The following is a 21759-nucleotide window of genomic DNA, read 5'->3' on the forward strand; positions in this document are numbered from 1 at the left end:
CTCTATACATTGATAAGAATCTAAAAATCTGCTCTGTTGCATTTAAGCTATTACATGGTATGACTTTGTACTGAAGTTGAAAAAATTTTTTTAAGAAAATTCAATACTGTAATTATGTACCTACATCTCATCATGTAACACTTGTCCTGGCATTTCTCAGCATCTGAGACTAGTAAAACACTCATTTTTAAACAAAAATAATTGTTCTTTTTAAATTCTCATATAAATAACATGACATAATAGTATAAAAGCAAAGCAAATCAACATCTGTAATACTGAATAGAGACTATAATATATACAGCAGAAACCAACACAACATCGTAAAGAAATTATCCTCTCCAAAAAATAAATTTTTAAAAAAGATTATGTCACAGTGTATTTGGGTAATTGTGCTTTATATTCATATATTTTCAAAACTCCCTATATAGGTTGAAAAAACCACAACTGTTATTTGATAAATACATTTATTAACATTATAGATTTTTTCATACATACTTTAATATATGTATGCATTAAAATATTTTAAAAATGACTATGATCTGATGGTAGTAGAGACTGATTTTACTTGAAAATATTAACTTCATACATATCAAATGCACCATCCTTAACTATATAATTTGTTTGCAAAAGGCTTGCTGAAGTATAAACAAAAATAAAGAAGCAGTTTTTCATACCTTACACACTTATAAAGAGTTGCTAGCTAGCAGCAAGACAATTGACTTATTTTACAATGAAAATTTACTTTGATCTTTTGAAGGCTAGTACTACGTAGAACATTTTCCAGAAGACCAGAGATGCTTCAGATAAAAAGTAAGAAATATATAAAATACAACTATCTGAAAGGTTTTCTAAAAAGAACATATTATAAAATTAGACAATCATTCTTTAAGAAGACTTTTCATATCAATTTCTTCTATTCAAACAGACTGAGATGACTCAGGTATTTTAAAATATTTCAGAAACACTTCCTCAAAAATTTCCAAAACAGCAGCCTTCAGGTGTTCCTCAAACCCAGTGTTGCTTAAATGAAGCAAATCTTATGAGAAGTTACCACCAACCACAAGTTTTTGGGAGCATGAACTATATCTTACTCTTTACCTTACCCCCAGTGCTTAGAAGTAGGCTCTCCTTGACAAATGTTCACCGAACTCAACTGTTGAAAAGATCACTACAACTTACTAATAAATAAACAGTCCTCTGGAGGATTGTGGGAAACCAAAACACTTCCAGTTTATACAAGTATTCATGAACACATGAGAATGTTCTAATTTAACCTAAATGTCCCAGCCCTCATGAGTGTTACAGGAAGAAGCAATTAAAAGGGGAAAATTCCTGAATAATTCATAAAATATGAGTAGTTTTTAAAACTAATAGAATCTAAGAATTTTAAGAGGCTAGCTAAATATTAGCAACACTTAATCATTATATAGTATATAGCAACTTAGTAGTGAGTAGTACCACATAATCGTTTTATCCAGGTCCCATATTCAGTCAGGCCTGCTTTTAAAATTAAGCCACAAAAGAAAAAACATGTTCAATCTGTTATTAAATTTAACCCATTAATCTGGACTATATAATTTAGGTCTATTAATTTAAGAAAAATAGCCAAAAGTTGGTATTTGAGGAAAAGGCTTTCAGTTCAGCCTGTGAACAGTGAAAGTTCAAAAAGAAACAGAAAACCATGTAATAAACCCTTTTTCCATAAAAACCAAGATACTCAAGCAGGTCCACTTATGTCTCTAGTTTAGGTTAGAAGTTAATTCACTATTTTAAAAGTCAAATTATTTTAAACTTTATACTAACTTAGCTTGGCCTGTTTTTTCTTTCAAATGAGTCAGGTTTTAATGCACTTAAAGGAAATTAAGCATACAGAAAAGACAGCGGCTTCAAAGAACACATAATCAGGCAGAGGAGTAACATGCAATCACCGAATCTAAGAGACAGTCAAGTGTCCTGATTCAAACGGATTTTGGGAGAAAAAGCCAGTCGCCCCTTTTCTCAAATCAAGGCACAAAATTCCATTTTGAAAAAGTCTTATTCATGTGTCAACCTCCTAAAAATACTCATTTACATATATAGAGTATATGTATATACATATATATATAACCCTTTTTATCTAGAAGTGACACTGTTCTCCTGTAATTGAGTGGTTCTCCATTTATCCTCCAAATAATCTTTGGAGATTTAATCTAAAATGTGAGGCCCAATCAACACAATGATAATTTAAGCTAAGTATAAACATTTATGAAAATTTAGCACATTACAAACATACCATTGAAGTATGAGGATAAAGAAAGACCCTAGTTCCAAAAGGAAAAACTACCATTACAAAGAAGTGGGTTTCCCCACTGAAACTGTAAAGAATCCGCCTGCAATGCAGGAGACCTGGGTTTGATCCCTGGGTTGGGAAGATCCTCTGGAGAAGGGAATGCAACCCACTCCAGTATTCTTGCCTGGGAAATCCCATGGACAGAGGAGCCTGGTGGGCTATAGTCCATGTGCCGCAAAGAGTCTGTCACGACTGAGCAACTAATACCTTCACAAAGGAAGTAGTCTCCCCAATTCTAATTGCATAGTGAAGATTAGCTACAGTTGTTCCTCTGGACAGGAGATTTTGACTCAGCATTTATTTATGTATTTATTTACACGCTTTAATGTAATATGGCTCAGTTAACTCACTAGTAAATAAAAACGAAGAGGGGATTTTAAAAGTCTGAATTATAAAGAATAAAGTCTGAATTATACTAAATAACTTAACATAAAATGTCAGGGTGAGATCTGGGGGAAATGGAATTCTCCAGGCAAGAATACTGGAGTGGGTAGCCATTCCCTTCTCCAGGGGGTCTTCCGGACCCAGGGATCTACTTTAATTTTAAAAAATGAGACAGAGAATGTCATGGAGGATCGAGTTCTAAAAGCTGATACAGAGTAAGAAGAGTGGCTTGCACAGGGGACAGCCTGAAGGCTGGATACTAAAGGAAAGCAAACTTCAAAAGAGCCAGAACCCCCAGTGAGGACAGACCACTGACGCGTCATGGGCACTGCTAAGTCCCTTTCTCACTGTTTTCAATTCAGAGGCCTGAAGTTTTCTTCCAGGATAAGATCTGATTATATGATATAAGTCAAAGAGAGCCAGTTTTTATGTTATACAGGATGGACAGGCAAACTTTATCTCACAAAGGGGCGGACAGTAAATATCTTAGGTGTTGCAGGTCACACAATTTGCTGTCTGATGCTCTTTCTTCCTGCGCCCTTTAAAAAAGAACAGCTCATTTTCAGCACGCTAGCCATAAACAATCAGGCTGCTTGCCAAATCAGGCCAGTCTGCAGACGGCAGATACAGAAGGAAAGCAATTCTTAAATACTAACTCTCCTCTCAAGCTCCCCTCTCTTTCTTTTAACTTTAAATAACTTCAGATAGAAGAGGAAATAGAGGTTTAAAAGACTATAAGGATACGGGATCAAATCTAACTTTCCAAATGAGAAGCGGAAGTCTCAGAGCACACAAGCTGACTCGCTTACAGCTGAGACCAAATGCTCACTTTGCTCTCTTTCCCCCTGCCATTTTTGGAATGCTTATGGCTCAAATTTGAGGACTCCCTTTAAAATAAAGACTCCTGGACCTTTACTATATTCACAGCTTAATATATTTGTTTTACTGGATACTTTTCACATTCTTTTATCATGATAAAGAAAGTCACACCAGGAAAAACTAATATAATACTTCTTAGTTTATACTAGCATGGGGCTTAAGGAGGCTTAGAATTCTGTCCCCTAAATTTAATAAACTACCGAGTTTACTCAGGCTGGACAGGCTAGCTTCTGAGGAGAAGCCTGAACAGGGCTGCTAGGTAGAGGGGACCAGTTCCATGACATTAACATTCAAGATAAGCAGACATCACTCCTCTCACCATATTCCTCTAGGACACATGGGGCCACCAAGCCAAAACCTTACAGGAAGAGCCTAATCCTATCCAGCTACCATTTTCCCTATTACAATAATATGGAATGAGAAACAGCACTTCAATGCCACTCCTCAGAGTAAGTTATATACAAAAAAGAACATTTGCATTTTCTTTCAAACGGTAACTTAAGCTCATTCTTTGCACCTGAGTTTCTAGTTATTTCCCACAGCATTTCTGATTAAAAGCCTACTTTTATTATCAATGAAGAGAGTCTCTAGACCAAAACAGATACAGATATTCCAAATGAATCTTCCATAAATTTAGAACGGGAATTTTTAAACAACTTTATAGAACAGTGTTACCAATACCAAAAATATCTTTCATGTGCCCATTATGAATATAAGGCCTGAAATCTCTTGGATCTTTTAAAATACACTCACACAACATATGGCTTTATAAAATATTATCACTGATAAACCATGTGTCATCCAGGTTGTTTATGAAATGCCAGCTCTGAAAGGTCACAATTTCATCAGCCACAGATTTGTGAAATTTTCACTCTAGATATGAGGTGAGGTAATATGTTTTTTCCACATCGTGTCCTCACTTTTCAGGTAAGAGGAATTTGACTCCTTTAAGACTGAAAAACAAGCCATGCCCTCCTCGCTCATTAAAGAAGATTACAGGAGAAAAATCATCACTTCTTCTGAATGATCTGTAAGTAGCTCCTAAACCCTCCTTTTATCCTACTGCATTTAAAACTCTTCTTCTTGAAGTTTCAATTTGAAGTCCTCTCTGATTCTTTCCAGCAACTCTGGTTTAAAAATAACATCCAGTGCAGTCATTGCCAGAGCTTTGGCTGTTCTCAAAGTGTAGAACTGAGCTTCCTGTGATCCTAAGCAGGAGAGAAGTTAAATAAGGGTAATTTCATATGTATTAAAACTAATTCATTCATTTTCAGGTTAGCGCTCAATATCTAAATTGCCTCTCCAACTGACCAGCACAATATAGTACTTCCTGGGCTGTTCGGTAAAGAAGTGATAATGGGCTAAGCATGTAGAAAGGCAGCTACTACTACACAAGGAACACATCTCAGAACATCAGCTCTCACCTGCAGCTTCAGTGTACTGTTCTGTATGATTCAAGGCGTCAGATCCAATGTAAAAATACGGATGAATCCCGGGAACCACAAAAGAAACATTTCCAAAATCGGTAGATCCTTGGAAAGGTAAGACAAATCATGAATTTTTAATTGCTAGTCCAATGGAGCACGTGTATCTTAATACAGCTAATACACCTTATATACACCTGACCTGATTTACAAGCCCTTCCCTTCCAGGAATTCTCTGCCCTTCTGGGCCCACTCTCTCCCGACCGTCTGGCTTCCTCCACGACTCCCTCGCCAGTCACTTCTGTCGCCTGTCTCCTGAGCACTGGCGACCCCGAGGGCTTCATCTCTGGGTTACTCCTTCCTCTGTGTCTTCAATCACCTCTCATGTATTGACAACCCCTAACTCTCGACCTAGACAACTTTTGGAATAGGTTACTGGACAGCTTTCCTTAAAAGTCCTGTGAACACCTCAAATTTAACAAATGAATAATTTATACCAACCCACCCTATTTCAGCCTGCTCTTTCCCTTGAACTCTTATCTCGCTGAACGACATCCACACCCTGTTTTTACCTCCAAGTCTCCCAGTCTACTCATCAACATCTACTGTATTTTAGGAGATACATTTCTAACATGGAAACATATTAGCAATAATCCTCTTAAAAGGAGAAAAAATCTAAAATAACCTGATATACTTATGAGTGTTTAAATTCTAACAGTTGTTTGTTATTTCTCAGAAACTGAAAATGTCCCCATGTAACCAAGTCCTCAGTAACCTGCTTACTGATAACTGAGAAGTAGCTTACTTAAAAATTAGAACTAAGCAAATTTAAACACTGGAAACACTTAGAATATAAAGCCAAGAGTAGGTTGGCTGTTTCTAAAAGCAAATCTGTTCCCATGACATTCTACATTCACTGAGGAGTTCTTTAATGTCTTTCTCCTAACCATTAAGTTTGTAAAAAAGTGTCATTAAAAAGCATAAGCAATACTTCCCCCAACCTCCAAAGCTGTTAGGCAAAACCATTTAACCTTGGATAGTACTTCCCTTCCTCAAACAGCATGGCATGTTTGAAAGAACTTAATTACCTGAAGGGCCACTGAACATGGCATCTTCTGAAATGAAGTCTATTCCTAGCTTTTTTCCGTTTTCCACATAAGCTTTCCACAGACTCTTATTGGGAAGAACATTGTAATAATCATGTGCTCCACCGTCAATTTCCACCTAATAAAAATTATAACACAAATTTAAAATTAAGAAACTTGAACTCACGATCTAATTTTCAAACCAGCACTGGTTCTCTAGCAGAAATTAGTTTTAAAAGGAGGCACCTACCCTTCAGGATATAAACCCTCAAACCTTTACTTTAAAAAAAACACATTTTTCTCTAACAAGAGTTCCCAGGACCCTAACTCCTTTATGCTATCCATGCGCCAAAGCACACAAGGTCGCCGAGCTCTACCAACCAGTAAGTCTCATGTTCAGTCCCCTAAACCAGGAGCGGGGGCGGCCAGGAATCTCCACTTTAACTGGTACCCCAAGTACTGCTGATGCAGGCGGTCGCAACGCCACGTAAGAAGCACTGCTCTAGGCTAGAGCCCCTAAAAGACAAATCAAGATTCACTGATTTTCAGTATACAGACTGACCCTGACACCACCACCTCGTCTGAAAGGTATAACGCACTTTAAGAGAAAGACAGAAGATCCAGAGTGTGGCGGGGTTGACTATGGTCCTCATTTATTAATTTCAGTGCATTAAGATGCAGAAGCAGTTTACATGTGCCCAGCTAAGAGGATTTACAGATTTAGATTTGATTAAATAAAAAACGGGCCATATTCCCACAAACTAAAGATAGTTCCAATAACATTAGCAAAAACCAATTATAAAATGGCAGAGATAATAATTATTCTACTCTTAGCAACATCTAAGTTAGAAACAATGAAAATCTAAACATACTAACTCTTACAGCTGTGTCTGACTCTCTGTGACTCCAAGGAATTCTCCAGGCCAGAATACTAGAGTGGGTAGCTGTTCCCTTCTCCAGGGGATCTTCCCAACCCAGGGACTGAACCCAGGTCTCCCGCATTGCAGGTGGATTCTTTATGAGCTGAGCTACCAGGGAAGCCCAACAGATACTATAAGTCAGCCAAAACATAAAAATTATTAAAAGACTATTTAAATATAAGAGGAGATAAGCAATCTAGCTGATAAGATATTTAAAGTAATAATCATAAAGATGTTCAAAGAACTCACGAGAAGAATGGATGAATCGAATGAGAAGTTTTAAACAAAGAGTTGGAAAATATAAAAAATAACTACACAGAGCTAAAGAATACAGTAACTGGAAGAAGAAATACACTAGAAGAAATCAACAGGAGATTAAATGATACCAAGTAACAGATGAGCAAAGTAGTGATAATCACTCAAGCCGAGAAGAAAAAAGGAAAACGAATTTAAAAAAATGAAGACAGTTTAAGAGCCCTTTGGGACAACAAGAGTATTAACATTTGTATTATAGGGATCCCAAAAGGAGAAGAGCGAGAGAAAGCAGCAGAGATCACACTTGAAGACATACCAGCTAAAAACTTCCCTAATCTGGGAAAGTAAACAGACGTCTAGTCCAGGAAACACAGAGAGAGAATACCAAACAGATTCAACCCGAAAAGGACCATGCTGTCATTAAACAGCAAAAATGAAAGATGAAGACAGAATATAAGGAGCAAAAGAGAAAAGCAACACGTTACCTACAAGGAAATTCCCACAAGGCTATCAGCTGACTTTCCAGCAGAAACTCAGCAGGCCAGAGGGAGCAGCACGATATACTTAAAGCGATGGAAGGGAAAACCTACAACCAAGAATACTCTTCCTGACAAAGCTTTCATTCAGATTTGAAGCAGAGATCACAAGTTTTACAGACAAGCAGAAGCTAAGAGTTCAGTATCACAGAGCCCCGACTTTCTAAGAAATGTCTAAAGGACTGTTTAAGCCAAAAAAAAAAAAAAGGCCATGACTAAAAATATGAAAATTACAAAAGGAAAAATCTCATTGTCAAGGGTAGATACATGGTAAAAGTAGAAGATCAACCACTTTAAAGCGAGTAGGGAGGTTAAAAGACAAAAGTAGCAGAATCATCTGTAACTATAGTAAGGAGTTAAGGGACACACAAAAGAAAAGGGTGGAAATTATGATGTCAAAAGCAGTAACCGTGACGGGAGGAATAGAAACAAAAGATAGGTTTGGCTGATTTTGCCGTCAAGTTGCCTTCAGAGAGGCTATATAGAGCAATTCTAAAAGCATAACTGCCAATAAGAAAAAAGATAGCTTGCAGAAAGGCAGGGATTCTAGCTTAGCAATACCAGTTCTTCTGAGTCCTGTGTGATAAGGCCACTGTGGTCTTCCCTATGCGAACACCGCGTAAAATAAATAGGAATGAAAGACTTTCAAATCAACTGATTTTTGCATACTCAAGACACTGCCAAACGAAAGAAAGGCAAAATTAGGTTCTAATGCAACTTAATATAAACAGTCCCAGCCCACATATGTGCTTCTGGTCATAACTTAGATTAACTCTTAAACGTTCTTACTGTGCACCCAGTGGCCAAAGCTGCAGCTCTGAAGCAATCTTCTGCCTTTTTGGTCAAAACTGGAAGCTCTTTCATTGAGGGTGCACGGAAGTAATAGATTAACTCAGAATAAGAGGGAATGATATTGGGTTTTACACCACCATTTTTTATTATACCTATAAAAAGAACCAAATTACTGGAATTGAACTTGGAGCTTGGAGACCATTCCTTTAGTTTAAATACAGCCATAAAGTTTTTCAGCCAAAACATATATACAGAAAAATAGTTTAAACTTAGTACCTTCACATATATACCAATCAAAGATTCTGATGTTACACAACAAGTTTCTATGCATAGTGTGACATTTTCTGGCTAACAGGAAAAATAAAATAACTGTCTGTGTGTACTTTAGCCTGAGGAATTTACATGATGTTAATAAATTATGATTCTTGACTAAAAAGAAACTGTCAGAAATTTTTATGAGTATTGTTAGCCTTCCGGAAGAGACTTTTATTTCAGGGGGCTTTCTTACAGTTGTATATTTTGTTAAACTTTTGACATAAGGAAAAACCCCAACGGTATGAGGTTCTATAATTACCCTCATATCTTAGGAATCCCATTTTAAATGGCATTTGGCTCTGGGAAAATATTTGAAGCTCTTTTTATGTCAGTAAGAAACCAATACAAATCAAAGATCACAAAATATACTCTCAACTGTCAAAACAAATGCATTTATTTGGAACTACACTGGGAAGGAAGATGTATCCATTCAAAATAATAACTAAAATAAATAAGTAAAGCCTAATATTTTATGACCTGATTTTTTTAAAAAGTATTTTTACATATTCATGTTTGGTCCTTTTAAAGAAACTAAAGTAGAAAATTGGTAAAAGTGCAGTTACTAATTTCAGAGTACAGCAAAAGCGGGTAAAGAACAGATGTGAAGTATAATAATTTCCCAAAGCATGAGGAAATAAACTAAAAAATAAACCTGCAACTTCAAGACAGTACTTTATTACTGTACTTACATTACGGTGCTACACATAATTTTTAATTATGCATAATACTTTTACTTAGGGTTAACAGCACTTGAGTATATAAAACCAGTAACCATCACTTTTTTTAAAATGAGAAAACAATGAAATTTTGTTATCAAGAAACAGGATAACTGGGAAATCAAGTTCTAACTTTCAAATACCAACAGAAAGAACAGAGATCCTTACATAAAAACATCAGTTTTAATACTCAAAATGACCATTCTATTTATGTACAAATAATCTTAGCCACATGTAAACAAACATCTACTATCCTGCCCCAGGAATTTCTGAAAATGTTAAAATTTTTTTTTGAGTATTCATAGAGTACGTAAAATGTTCCCAAATGTTTTTTTTACATTTTAAAAAATTTATGTATTTATTTTAAACCCAATTTTTTTTTCATCAAAGAGTCTATTAAAGAATTGTATTGCACTCGACTATATTAAACGCCAGCTATTACCCAAAGTATCTGACATTTGTACCATGAACTCTCCAGGCGGGCTTCAGCTGCTGTCTTAACACGGACAGATTGTTGTAAGCGAGGACGGCAGCATCCAATGCATTCAGCCCTTCCCAGGGATAAGCGGCGGCGTGAGACGCCTTACCGTAGTACTTCACAGTCACACTAGGAGACAGAACATCATCAGGAATGACTTTTTCTGTATCACTAAACAAAGAAAATCCAATTATTATTCAAAATTAATTCACACGGCCAGAATTTTTATTTGCAAATTATTTGTAGCAATAATGTAGCAATTTACATATCCTAGTTCTAGTTTATATGTAATCCAGGAACTAACACAAAGAAGGCAGTCCAAAAAAGAATTTTGCTCAACCTCCTCTTCAAATTAAACCTGTACACCATTAAATTTAAATAAACAATCCAATACTGTATTAAGTGCTGGTATTACAAAAGAGATGGTTCCTGTCTTCTACGCTGTATGGTGACAGTTCTGTATCAAAGGTCTGCAGAAACTCAGATAATTCTGTCTCATGGGCGGGGAAAGGTCAAGGAAAGACACAAAGGAGGTCACATTTGTTTGTGTGTGTGTGTGTGTGTGTGTTTATTTATTTATTTTTTGGCAGAGCCACCCAGCTTGTGGATTTTTAGCTCTCTGAGTAGGGATCAAATTCTGTGCCCTCAGCAGAGAGTGCACAGTTCTAACCAGTGGACTGCCAGAGACTTCCCAGGATGTAATATTTGAAATGGGTTAAGAAAACCTCTAAAAATCCAATTAAACTCACAGTTTTATTTTATTTTTTTTTGAGGGGGTGATACAGAGTTTATTGAATTAGATTTTTCTATTTACAACTGAGATCACATCTACATACTATTTTGCTAGTCTACATGGGTACATTATTTCTAACGAGTTTAGACTTACGATGAATGGGCTCAATCATACAAAAATACACGCACACACTCACACTAATTGTTTTAAAACAGTAGTGCATACATTATACTCCTCCTATAAAGCCAGCTTTGATTAAAAACCGCTAGTTTCAAAGATCAGTCTGATTTTGAAGATGAACCAAGATACACGAGGTATGATTCTAAAATCTATCTTAGCCATTTTGTACAGTTGCTATCTTACTGAACTATAGTATATATTTTTAAAAAGGACACTGATGAGGGGCACCATCTGGTATTAACTTTAACCAGACAGCTGACTGCCTCCTCCTCCCCCCAAAAACCTTTGGCCAAGAGTTCTCCACTGTGAAGACTGAAAGACCTGGTGATACCACAGCAGCAGAGTCCCATTATGCTTGGAGGTGACAGAAGCAGGGCCACGTCAACCTTTAATGCTACCACACTACGCAACTCACAAACGGTTCTGAGATTAGAACATTTACCGCCGTACTCAAAACACTTACGGACATGGAGAGTCAGCTAGAACAAAGGGAAAAAAAAGTCATCGGTGGGTAGGTAAGAAGGTAGACAAATGAAGAGTCAAGCTGCTCTGTCCAACACCTGTGTACGTGTGCTTTAACTAAATGAACTCAGGAGGCCAATAGCCGTGGACCTGCTCAATTCACCTTCCAAATCAGAACAAGACTAAAAAGCTCAGGCTTGGGTTTTCTACTATGCGTAGGTTCCGCCGGTGATGAGGAGCTCATAAGCAGGATCTCTACTCCTTCTGCACAACACGATGCAGGCACACAGCATGCCCAGCAGCTGAATAGCTGCAAATGCCAATGCTGCCCAGATAACATGCATCATGATTTCTTGTAGCTTCTTCACAACTAGAGCCTCACACCCCTCAGCATAGAGATCAGAAAATACTCTTGCTTTAAGTCAGCTGTTCCTGACCAATACTTTATTAATGTTCCAGAATACCCACATCACTAATGCCTTAACAGTTTATACATTGTTTTCCCATTTTCAAATAGTTCTCGCCCTAGTCTAACTACTCAGATACAATAAAAAACAAATTTCAAGGGATTGGATCTGATACACAGAATGCCTGAAGAACTATGGACGGAGGCTTGTGACACTGTATAGGAGGCAGGGATCAAGACCATCCCCAAGGAAAAGAAATGCAAAAAGGCAAAACAGTTGTCTGAGGAGGCCTTACAAATAGCTGTGAATAGAAGAGAAGCAAAAGGCAAAGGAGAAAAGGAAAGATATTCCCATCTGAATGCAGAGTTCCAAAGAACAGCAACGAGAGATAAGAAAGCCTTTTTCAGTGATCAATACAAAGAAATAGAGGAAAACAACAGAATGGGAAAGACTAGAGATCTCTTCAAGAAAATTAGAGATACCAGGGGAAGATATCATGCAAAGGTGGGCACAAGAAAGGACAGAAATGGTATGGACCTAACAGAAGCAGAAGATATTAAGAAGAGGTGGCAAGAATACATAGAAGAACTATACAAAAAAGACCTTCACGACCCAGATAATCACAATGGTGTGATTACCAACCTAGAGCCAGATATCCTAGAATGCGAAGTCAAGTGGGCCTTAGGAAGCATCACTACGAACAAAACTAGTGGAGATGATAGAATTCCAGTTGAGCTATTCCAAATCCTAAAGGATGATGCTGTCAAAGTGCTGCACTCAATATGCCAGCAAATTTGGAAAACTCAGCAGTGGCCACAGGACTGGAAAAGGTCAGTTTTCATTCCAATCCCAAAGAAAGGCAATGCCAAAGAATGCTCAAACTACCACAACATTGCACTCATCTCACATGCTAGCAAAGTAATGCTCAAAATTCTCCAAGCCAGGCTTCAACAGTACGTGAACCGAGAACTTCCATATGTTCAAGCTGGTTTTAGAAAAGGCAGAGGGGAGGGGGGATCGGGATGGGGAATACATGTAAATCCATGGCTGATTCATGTCAATGTATGGCAAAAACCACTACAATATTGTAAAGTAATTAGCCTCCAAAGAATAAAAATAAGTGGGAAAAAAAAAACCAACATTAAGAATGAGGCAAACAATACTACAAATAAAAAAAAAGAAAAGAAAAGGCAGAGGAACCAGAGATCAAATTGCCAACATCCACTGGATCATCGAAAAAGCAAGAGAGTTTCAGAAAAATATCTACTTCTGCTTTATTGACTATGCCAAAGCCTTTGACTGTGTGGATCACAAAAAACTCTGGAAAATTCTTAAAGAGATGGGAATACCAGACCACCTGACCTGCCTTTTGAGAAACCTGTATGCAGGACAGGAAGCAATAGTTAGAACTGGACATGGAACAACAGACTGGTTCCAAATAGGAAAAAGAGTACGTCAAGGCTGTATATTATCACCCTGCTTATTTAACTTATATGCAGAGTACATCATGAGAAACGCTGGGCTGGATGAAGCACAAGCTGGAATCAAGGTTGCTGGGAGAAATATCAATAACCTCAGATATGCAGATGACACCACCCTTCTGGCAGAAAGTGAGGAAGAACTAAAGAGCCTCTTGATGAAAGTGAAAGAGGAGAGTGAAAAAGTTGGTTTAAAGCTCAGCATTCAGAAAACAGGATCATGGCATCCAGTCCCATCACTTCATGGCAAATAGATGGGGAAACAGTAGCAACAGTGACAGACTTCATTTTCTTGGGCTCCAAAATCACTGCAGATGGTGATTGCAGCCATGAAATTAAAAGATGCTTACTCCTTAGAAGAAAAATTATGACCAAACTAGACAGCATATTATAAAGCAGAGACATTACTTTGCCAACAAACGTCCGTCTAGTAAAGCTGTGGTTTTTCCAGTAGTCATGTGTGGATGTGAGAGTTGGACTATAAAGAAAGCTGGGCACCAAAGAAGTGATGCTTTTGAACTGTGGTGTTGGAGAAGACTCTTGAAGAGTCCCTTGGACTGCAAGGATATCCAACCAGTTCATCCTAAAGGAAATCAGTCCTGAATATTCATTAGAAGGACTGATGCTGAAGCTGAAACTCCAATATTTTGGCCACCTGATGCGAAGAACTGACTCATTTGAAAAGACCCTGATGCTGGGAAAGACTGAAGGCGGGAGGAGAAGGGGACGACAGAGGATGAGATGGCTGGATGGCATCATTAACTCAATGGACATGAGTTTGAGTAAACTCCGGGAGTTGGTGATGGACAGGAAGGCCTGGTGTGCTGCAGTCCACGGGGTCGCAAAGAGTTTGACAGGACTGAGCGACTGAACTGAACTGAACTGAAGGTTTAGAGAAAGGACTGAATATTAAATCGTTATTTACAAAGATGACTTGCTTAGATAATACTTTTTAAGACTGAATAATAATACCCACGTGTAAATTAATAAAAAGTCACTTAGATATTTTTTTAATGAGTAGATTCAGGAGGCTCATGACATTTCTTTACTGATTCCAAACATTCAGTTAGCAAAACAAAAACAAGTTAAAGCATTCAAGTAAAATACATTTAAAAAATTTTAGGATACTCTTTATTTCTTCAATATATATCTTATCACCCTCACCCAGAAACTGGAATTTTAACAAAACTGGTGATAAATATTATAAAATGGAAAAGGATGTCCTTTATGAAAAGGATTCTAGCACTATTTTTTCTAGGATTCAAATCTATGTACAATTAAAGCACAATAAACTACAGGAAAAGAAATGTTAATGCTTGTTTTGTATTAGTATTAGTATTTTAGGCTTAAAAACATTCAAAAAGTGATATGGAATGGTATTCAAGACATACTGTTTAATTTAAAAAGCAAGAGCAAGATCAACAATATATTTAGAAGAATATTTTTGGGGGGAATCCTCCTTTAAAATTTACTTTATACAAGTACCTATTTTATGGCTATAAATACACCCTAAATGTTCTGGAAGAATATATATCTCCAGAAAAGGACTGGATGTGGGGAAGGTGAGTAATGGGGACACAGTGCTTTATTTATTGTTACAGATTTTTAGCATAAATAGATGAGTAATTTTTTTAAATTTAATTTTTGTTCTCATTCTTTTTTCCACCTTAAAAGATGGCCAATGAAAATCTAAGAAGCCAGATACTAAGAAAAGGCCTGAGGCCAAAAGGGCTGACTTCAGGATCAAGGCCAGTAAACCTACCTAACCCTAAATCCTAGAAGGCTAATGGACTGGGACGCCTGCCTGCAGCCACTGGCCCCTTCTAGCCAGAGACATTGGCAGAGATTTCCAATCTCTAAGGTTTTCCAGAGGTGTACTGCTATACATCTTCCCTGAAACCAACGATGGAAGATTCCTCCTCCTGTCACAACACCAATTCCTGGTGATAAGGCCAAAGACACCAGGACAGTTAAAATACTCACCCTCTGAAAACAAGGGATGCAGAGAGAGGCGGGATAACTGAACTATCACTAGCACGGACAGCCTGGTCCCTCTATTCCTCTCTAGCTACTGCAGAGAATGGAGGGTTTTCCTGAAGCACCTGAGCAGTGGCTCCTTGGAACCAGGCTACTAATTGACCATTAACTATTACGGTTGAAACGTCTGATGTAAAAATTTAAACCACTTCAATGATGCACCCTGGTACAAAAATAAGTGAATAATAAGAAGTCTCTTTCAACTTGATTACTCACTCATGTTCAGCAACGTCAGGTAGATAAGCGGCATTCTCTTGAGATGGATGGGCCATAAAAACAACATCAAGATTTTTGAAAGCCCCGGCTTCAATTAAATCAATTTTGCCACCACCATCTTCTTCTGCAGGGGTTCCCAGGACAATCACCTAGAAAGAAATACCTGTGTCAGAGGGACAAAAATTCCTAGTAGGAAATGTCAGTCAGATTTCCTTGCATATATATTCACAATCTATATCAAACTATGAAGAGAGATTTTGTTCTCTGACTCTTAAATAATGCAGTGGGCGTAAATCTATGGTGCTAAATTAATCACAAACTTGCAGTTGACATTATTATACCAATTTATTGCAAAGTATGTACTAAAACCTCTACAGGAAATTTTTCCCAATCTTCTAATGCAATTTTATATAACTAATGTCAAAGATGAAAAAAGATAAGTACTACATACTAAGTCCCTCAAAATTATTTAGGACTGATTTCTTAAAGCTTTTATTTAATGTATATGTATATAATGATTCATAATCACTTTACTGGTAAGGAACTTTCTAGTTACTCACTAGTTATCCTCACAACAACCCTGTGAGGTAGGTAAGAGACCCTGTCATCATTTTAAGAAAGGTGGTTTGGAGGCAGGGAGTGAAGTGTCTTGCCCCAGGTCACAGAGCAAGTCTTCAGGCAGAGCTGGGATGAGATATTTTGACCTTCAGGCCTGAACTTTGTTTCTTTACTAAACTACCTCTTTAAAAGGTCTTAACACATTAATCCTTTATGAAAAGTATTAAATAAATCTTAATACCACGGTTAGAGACGGCCAACTGTTACACAAACTTACTAATTCGATTCCACCAGCTCAACCAGGCAGATTTATTGGTCACCAAACACCTAATTAAACAAAAGAGAACTTTACAGAATAAACATTTTACTTCGATATTTAAACTTTAACTTCTTCAAACAATTTTTAAAAGTAAAGAAAAATTATCTATAAACAACTAATACACTTTCAAGGTCATGTGTAAGAACACAATGAAAAAAGCTGGAAAAAGTCTTGGCTTGCAAAGAGAATCAACATAAACTCCGTTTTCAGGTAAGATAGATAACCTTCTAATTCTGAGTATCACGGTTCAAAATCAGAAGTGTGTATATTTCCAGGCATTCAAACTCTTATATTAAGCTGCTTTTTACTCTTAACCTTTGACTCAAGAAATCTGATGACTTTTCAGGTTAAATCTTGCTGACTTCTCTGAACCTTTCATAAACCTGGTTTAAAGTTAAAACCTCTCCAGGGTTTCACGCAAAAGCAAAGGACACCTCCTCCCCCAAACAAAACAAAATCCTAGCCAGATGAAAAACAAAGGCCCAGTCAGAGGCAGAAAAGAGAAGGCAGCTAAACAGAAAAAGCCACAAAAGATGGAACTGTTAGAATAAAACAGAAAGGTTACTGACGCTGGGGAAAAAATGGGCTAAAGAATATGAAATATAACACTAGTCTTCCCCTTAACCGGAATGGTGTTGACTGCATCTTAGCTCACAAAATGAAGAATATACCATCTGGAAAAACAGAGTAACACAAGATTAAACTTGCCTTATGGCTAACATAAACAACATTTCCCTGTTTAATTTCGAGTTAATTTCTTTAAATCGCGAAATAAACCATAAAACTTAAGGATCAACTCATCTATGTTCTTAATGGTCACTCTCCTCCCATTTTCTGTATACTTCCAGAGGTTTTGTAGTTCTAACGGGTGAACATTTCCTATCCAAACTCCAATGATTCGAATCACAACAGCTTCTAGAACTGCCACAAACAAAAAAATTTTTTGGAGTCTAACAAAGAGGGTCTGCAGGTTTCCCTACAATAACTACTTCCTTCTAGAGATTGCACAACCTTGTCAGCCAATTGCGATTGCCCGTTACCAAAAATAAGCCATCACGAAAACCAGGCTTGGTTCTAAGGTTCTTTCCTAAGGGAGAACGTCGACTCAATTGTTTACAACTACACAGGAGAGAAAAAGCAAAAATCTGTAAAATGTCGCTAGGTCGGCAACTCATGAACTACTGATTTTGATCCAGGGGTTCTGCCCACTCTAGCAAAGGCCAGGACATGGAGCGCGGTCTCCGACACCTGCCCCGGGGTGGGAAGGGACTGATGCGCACGGGAAGCGCCGGCTGCCGCCCTTCTCCCGTAGGTCCGGACTGGGCGGGCAAAGGCAGCCCACTCCCGGGTCCCACCTCACCTTCACCGGCAGAGGCAGTCCGGCGAGGCTCTCCAGGGCTCCCTTCACGCCCAGGGCGGCCGCCGCCCCGACCTCGGCGATCAGGTTGTGGCCGCAGGCGTGCCCGATGCCGGGCAGCGCGTCGTACTCGCAGAGAAAGCCCAGGTGCAGCGGGCGCGGCGCCGCCCAGCCCCCCGACGACCCCCACTCGGCGCGGAAGGCCGTGGCCAGCTGGTAGTGCGGCTGCACCGCCCACGACCCGGCCGGGGTCTCGCTCTGGAAGAAGCGCGTCAGCACGCCGTGGGCCTGATGCTCTTCGTAGGCCAGCTCGGGCTCGCTCCAGATGGCGCGGCTCAGGGCCCCCAGGCGCTCGGCCGCCGCGTCGATGCACTCCGCAGCGCGCAGCTTCAGCAGCTCCAGATCGGAGACGCTGGCGCAGGCGCCCCCTTCCACCGGCCGCTCCTCTCCGGGTCGCATCGTGCCCACAGCCGGTGACCGGTCAGCAGTTCCCTCCCTGGACCGCTGGCTAGCTCCCTCCCGGCGGCCCACCGAGCCTGCGTACCCGCCCGGCGTCCGCGGAGGTCGTCGCTACCGCTCCCGGGAGGCCGGCCCCCGAGTCCCCCGGCCCCGCCTCCAGAGCCTCGCCCGCAACGTGCTCCGCCCCTTCTGCAGCCCGCAGGTGCTCCGCCCCCGGTCGGCGGGGGGTCGCGGGGAAAAACCCGGTTCCGGCGACCCTCGGTCCTCGTGGCTGGCCTGACGGGGGATCTTTGCTCTAAGGGCATCATTCCTTGCCCGTCGTTGCTTCTGTCCCACAGAAGCAGAATGGGAACGGCTAATAGGTATCAGAGCAGGCCAAGTGAACATTTGTTGTTTATAGTCGATAAGTCGTGTCCGATTCTTTGCCACCCGGTCGACTGTAGCCCGCCAGGCTCCTCTGTCCATGAGATTTCCCAGGCAGGAATGCTGGAGTGGGTTGCCATTTCCTTCTGCAGGGGGTCTGGCCGACCCAGGGGTTGAAACGCAACCCTCCCCCCGCCCCCCGCCTCAGCCCCGCCGCCTGCTGCTTTGCAGGTGGATTCTTCATCGCTGAACCAGCCAGGGGTCAAGTGCAACACAGTCCGCCTGAAAAACCAGCTCTCTCTAAAACAGAAATAAGCCACTCTGTTTCTAGAATAGTAATACAAATTTATACAAGGTTTTTAGTTCATAAAACTGGGTGCCGATATAAACGGTTTGCAAAGAACCCCGGTCTATAGACTACGAACTTCACTCTTCGGTTCGCCCCCACTTTCTCCTCCTTGAGGTTCCTGAGTAATAGAAAAGCTGAAACTACTGTATATGGCTTATTTCTCATTAGAATCAGAACTTACTAACGACTGGAACAGCGCCTGGAATGCAATAAGCACTAGGTATGTATTCCCTTTATAGTCTATTTGAGTAGAGTAGAATTAGAATTAAGAATTTAAAATGAGGTTTTGTGGTTTTCTTTTTTAAGCGCAAAACAAAGTTAATTAAAAGATATTTGGTTATATATACTCATACTACTTTGTTGATTTGACTTTTTTTTAATAGTAACAGCGTTGAGAGAGAGCATATTTTCAGTTTTCGTTTACAATTTTGAGGCTGAACTCAAGTAACATGAGGTGTCTAGTTGGTGTCCACATTATAACTCGGTTTTAGATTACCCAATGAAGAAATTCAAGATGCTCCAGAGTGAAGCACAAAGTCTGAAAAACTGTTGTTGATGATATAACTATTAATAGCACGGTAGAGATTTATAATCTAAGGTGTTCCACATAGTAAAAGCTTCCATCAGCATTTCAGACCCTGTCACCTCTTTCCTTAATTTGTCACAACTAGGTTAAATCAGACAGAATATATTCACATAATAAGACAAATATATTAAAAAAAATTTTTTTGGTATGAATCATTTTTAAAGTCTTCATTGAATTGCTACAGTATTGCTTCTGTTTTATGTGGGATGTTAGCTCCCCAACCAGGGATTGAACCTGCACCCCCTTCATTGGACGGGGAAGTCTCAACCACTGGACCACCAGGGAAGTCCCCAAAATGTATTTTTTTTGAAAGTACACTTCTAGTCTAAAGAAAGCTAATATACTTGAAGACTATCTACTGCTGCTTTAACTACTACACATGTTATACTAGGGTATGTTAAAATACTAGAGTAATGTCACATTCTAGATCAGAAAATATTGTCATTCTCATGTAACCAAAGCTCAGCCCTAGAGACAACAAATGTGGAATTAAGTTCCTGTACCCTCTTGTCTATGCTTAGTAAACCTACCGAGATACACTTCTGCAATAATCTCCTTTGAGTCCATGAGATCAGTATTACTGTGTTCAGCTGGCTAAAAAACTGGCTTTGTTTGAGTAAAAACAATAGGTGACATTTGTAGAGCACTTCCTCTGTAACAGGAGCTAAGTGCTTTACAAGTATTAACTCATTTAATTCTCATAACAACCGATGAGGTTGTTAATGGGATTGTTTACCTTCACTTTACAGATGCATTGTATGAGATTTCACTGCTAGTAAGTGGATCTTTTAGATATGTATAGATAAGTATAGAACAGAAGCCAGTCTGGCTCCAGGGGCCTACTTTCAGCCACTGTGCTCTATTGCTTATCCAAATTCTTAAATTCATCTATAGCTTGTCAGTTGACACCAGAACCCGTAACAGTTACTCATTTTGAATAAATTTACTGCATCAGCCCTGCCTGTTGACATCAGTAGCACTCATGTTTGCTTGCTTTTATCAGGCAGCTAAAAACAACAGCAGAAAAGGGATACGTAGAAATTCTATATAGAAGCTGCTATTTATATGACCTGTGAATTTGAGGCAGAGAAAAGCAGATTCATTTCAAGCTTTGTTTTGTGTGTATGTACAAGCATGCATTCATGTGTTGGGTTTCTATTGTTGGCAGCCTGTATTTCTTACTGTATTCTTAATTTACTTAATAAATTGTGATAATTTGTTGAATATATATCTTCCCCTCCAGTCTTTAGACTTCTTTTGCCTTCCCACTGTGTTTCTGACATGGTGCGGTGGTGATACAACCTTTCCTTGTCAATAAATGTTTGTTGGTTGTTTTTCTTCTTGAATCTAGTAAGCTAATGGAGTAATGGTAGCAATCAACCACTCAGCTATGATAAATACCTACAGATACTGTGTGTGTCAATGTGATTCTCCTTCCCAGACTTCTCAGTCCCTTGCCTGTGGGAACTGAGAGGCAGGAAGAATGGCTTCTGGAAGCTGATGGAGTTGGACATATGCCTTCTTGAATGAGGTCAGCTCAGCAGTTCTCACTATCACTATCATTTGTACTCATAATGTTCATACAACTGTCTATGTGCTGCCACTAAGGAGCCTGTAATTCTTTTTCCCAGAAATAATCTTTAAAAATGTAGAGTACTTCCCTTCCTTTACTAGGTGCTATATCTGCAAAAATAATACAATACCCAGAATTTAGTATGAAGGTGTTAATTTTGACCTTTGTTTTAGGGATGGGTGGGTAGAAAGCGTTCTCATTAAAGGATTGATTTTAAAGCCCAAGGATACTTCTCTCTCTGCTCAGGAAATGAGCCTCCATGACACCTGATTCCATATATTTTAGAACAGGAAATTCATGACAAATGAGTGCTTTGTTGGGAAGAGTAGATCAAGTATTTCCTTTACCCTGGGAAAGCAACATTGTCAATGACTGAAACGCTTGCCAAATTGTACAAGACTAAGACTAGACTTGGAGAAGGAAATGGCAACCCACTCCAGTATCCTTGCGTGGAAAATCTCATGGGCAGAGGAGCCTGGTGGGCTGCAGTCCAAGGGGTCGCAGAGTCGGGCACGACTAAGCGACTAACACTTAGACTGGATAGTATTCTGGACTTCAGATTTAGAACC

At 39.2% G+C, this 21759-nt stretch overlaps 1 protein-coding gene across 2 annotated transcripts; it reads right to left on the bottom strand.

The window, feature by feature from the left end:
• Nucleotides 1-450: 450 nt before the first annotated feature.
• PM20D2 (peptidase M20 domain containing 2) lies at nt 451-18824 on the bottom strand. Of its 2 annotated transcripts, none has more exons than XM_043889794.1 (7): nt 17864-18824; nt 15627-15775; nt 10100-10284; nt 8602-8756; nt 6105-6240; nt 5017-5124; nt 451-4800 (listed from the first exon to the last, which is right to left on the bottom strand). In XM_043889794.1, exons 1-7 carry the CDS (start codon nt 18317-18319, stop codon nt 4661-4663), a joined length of 1329 nt encoding a protein of 442 aa, XP_043745729.1. In that variant the 5' UTR covers nt 18320-18824; the 3' UTR covers nt 451-4660. The 2 variants fall into 2 exon arrangements, with proteins under 2 accessions (XP_043745729.1, XP_043745730.1); XM_043889795.1 differs by having other exon boundaries at nt 10100-10242; nt 17864-18819.
• Nucleotides 18825-21759: the final 2935 nt, after the last annotated feature.

Source organism: Cervus elaphus, chromosome 28 (genome assembly GCF_910594005.1).
Source record: "Cervus elaphus chromosome 28, mCerEla1.1, whole genome shotgun sequence".
NCBI classification, from domain to species: domain Eukaryota; kingdom Metazoa; phylum Chordata; class Mammalia; order Artiodactyla; family Cervidae; genus Cervus; species Cervus elaphus.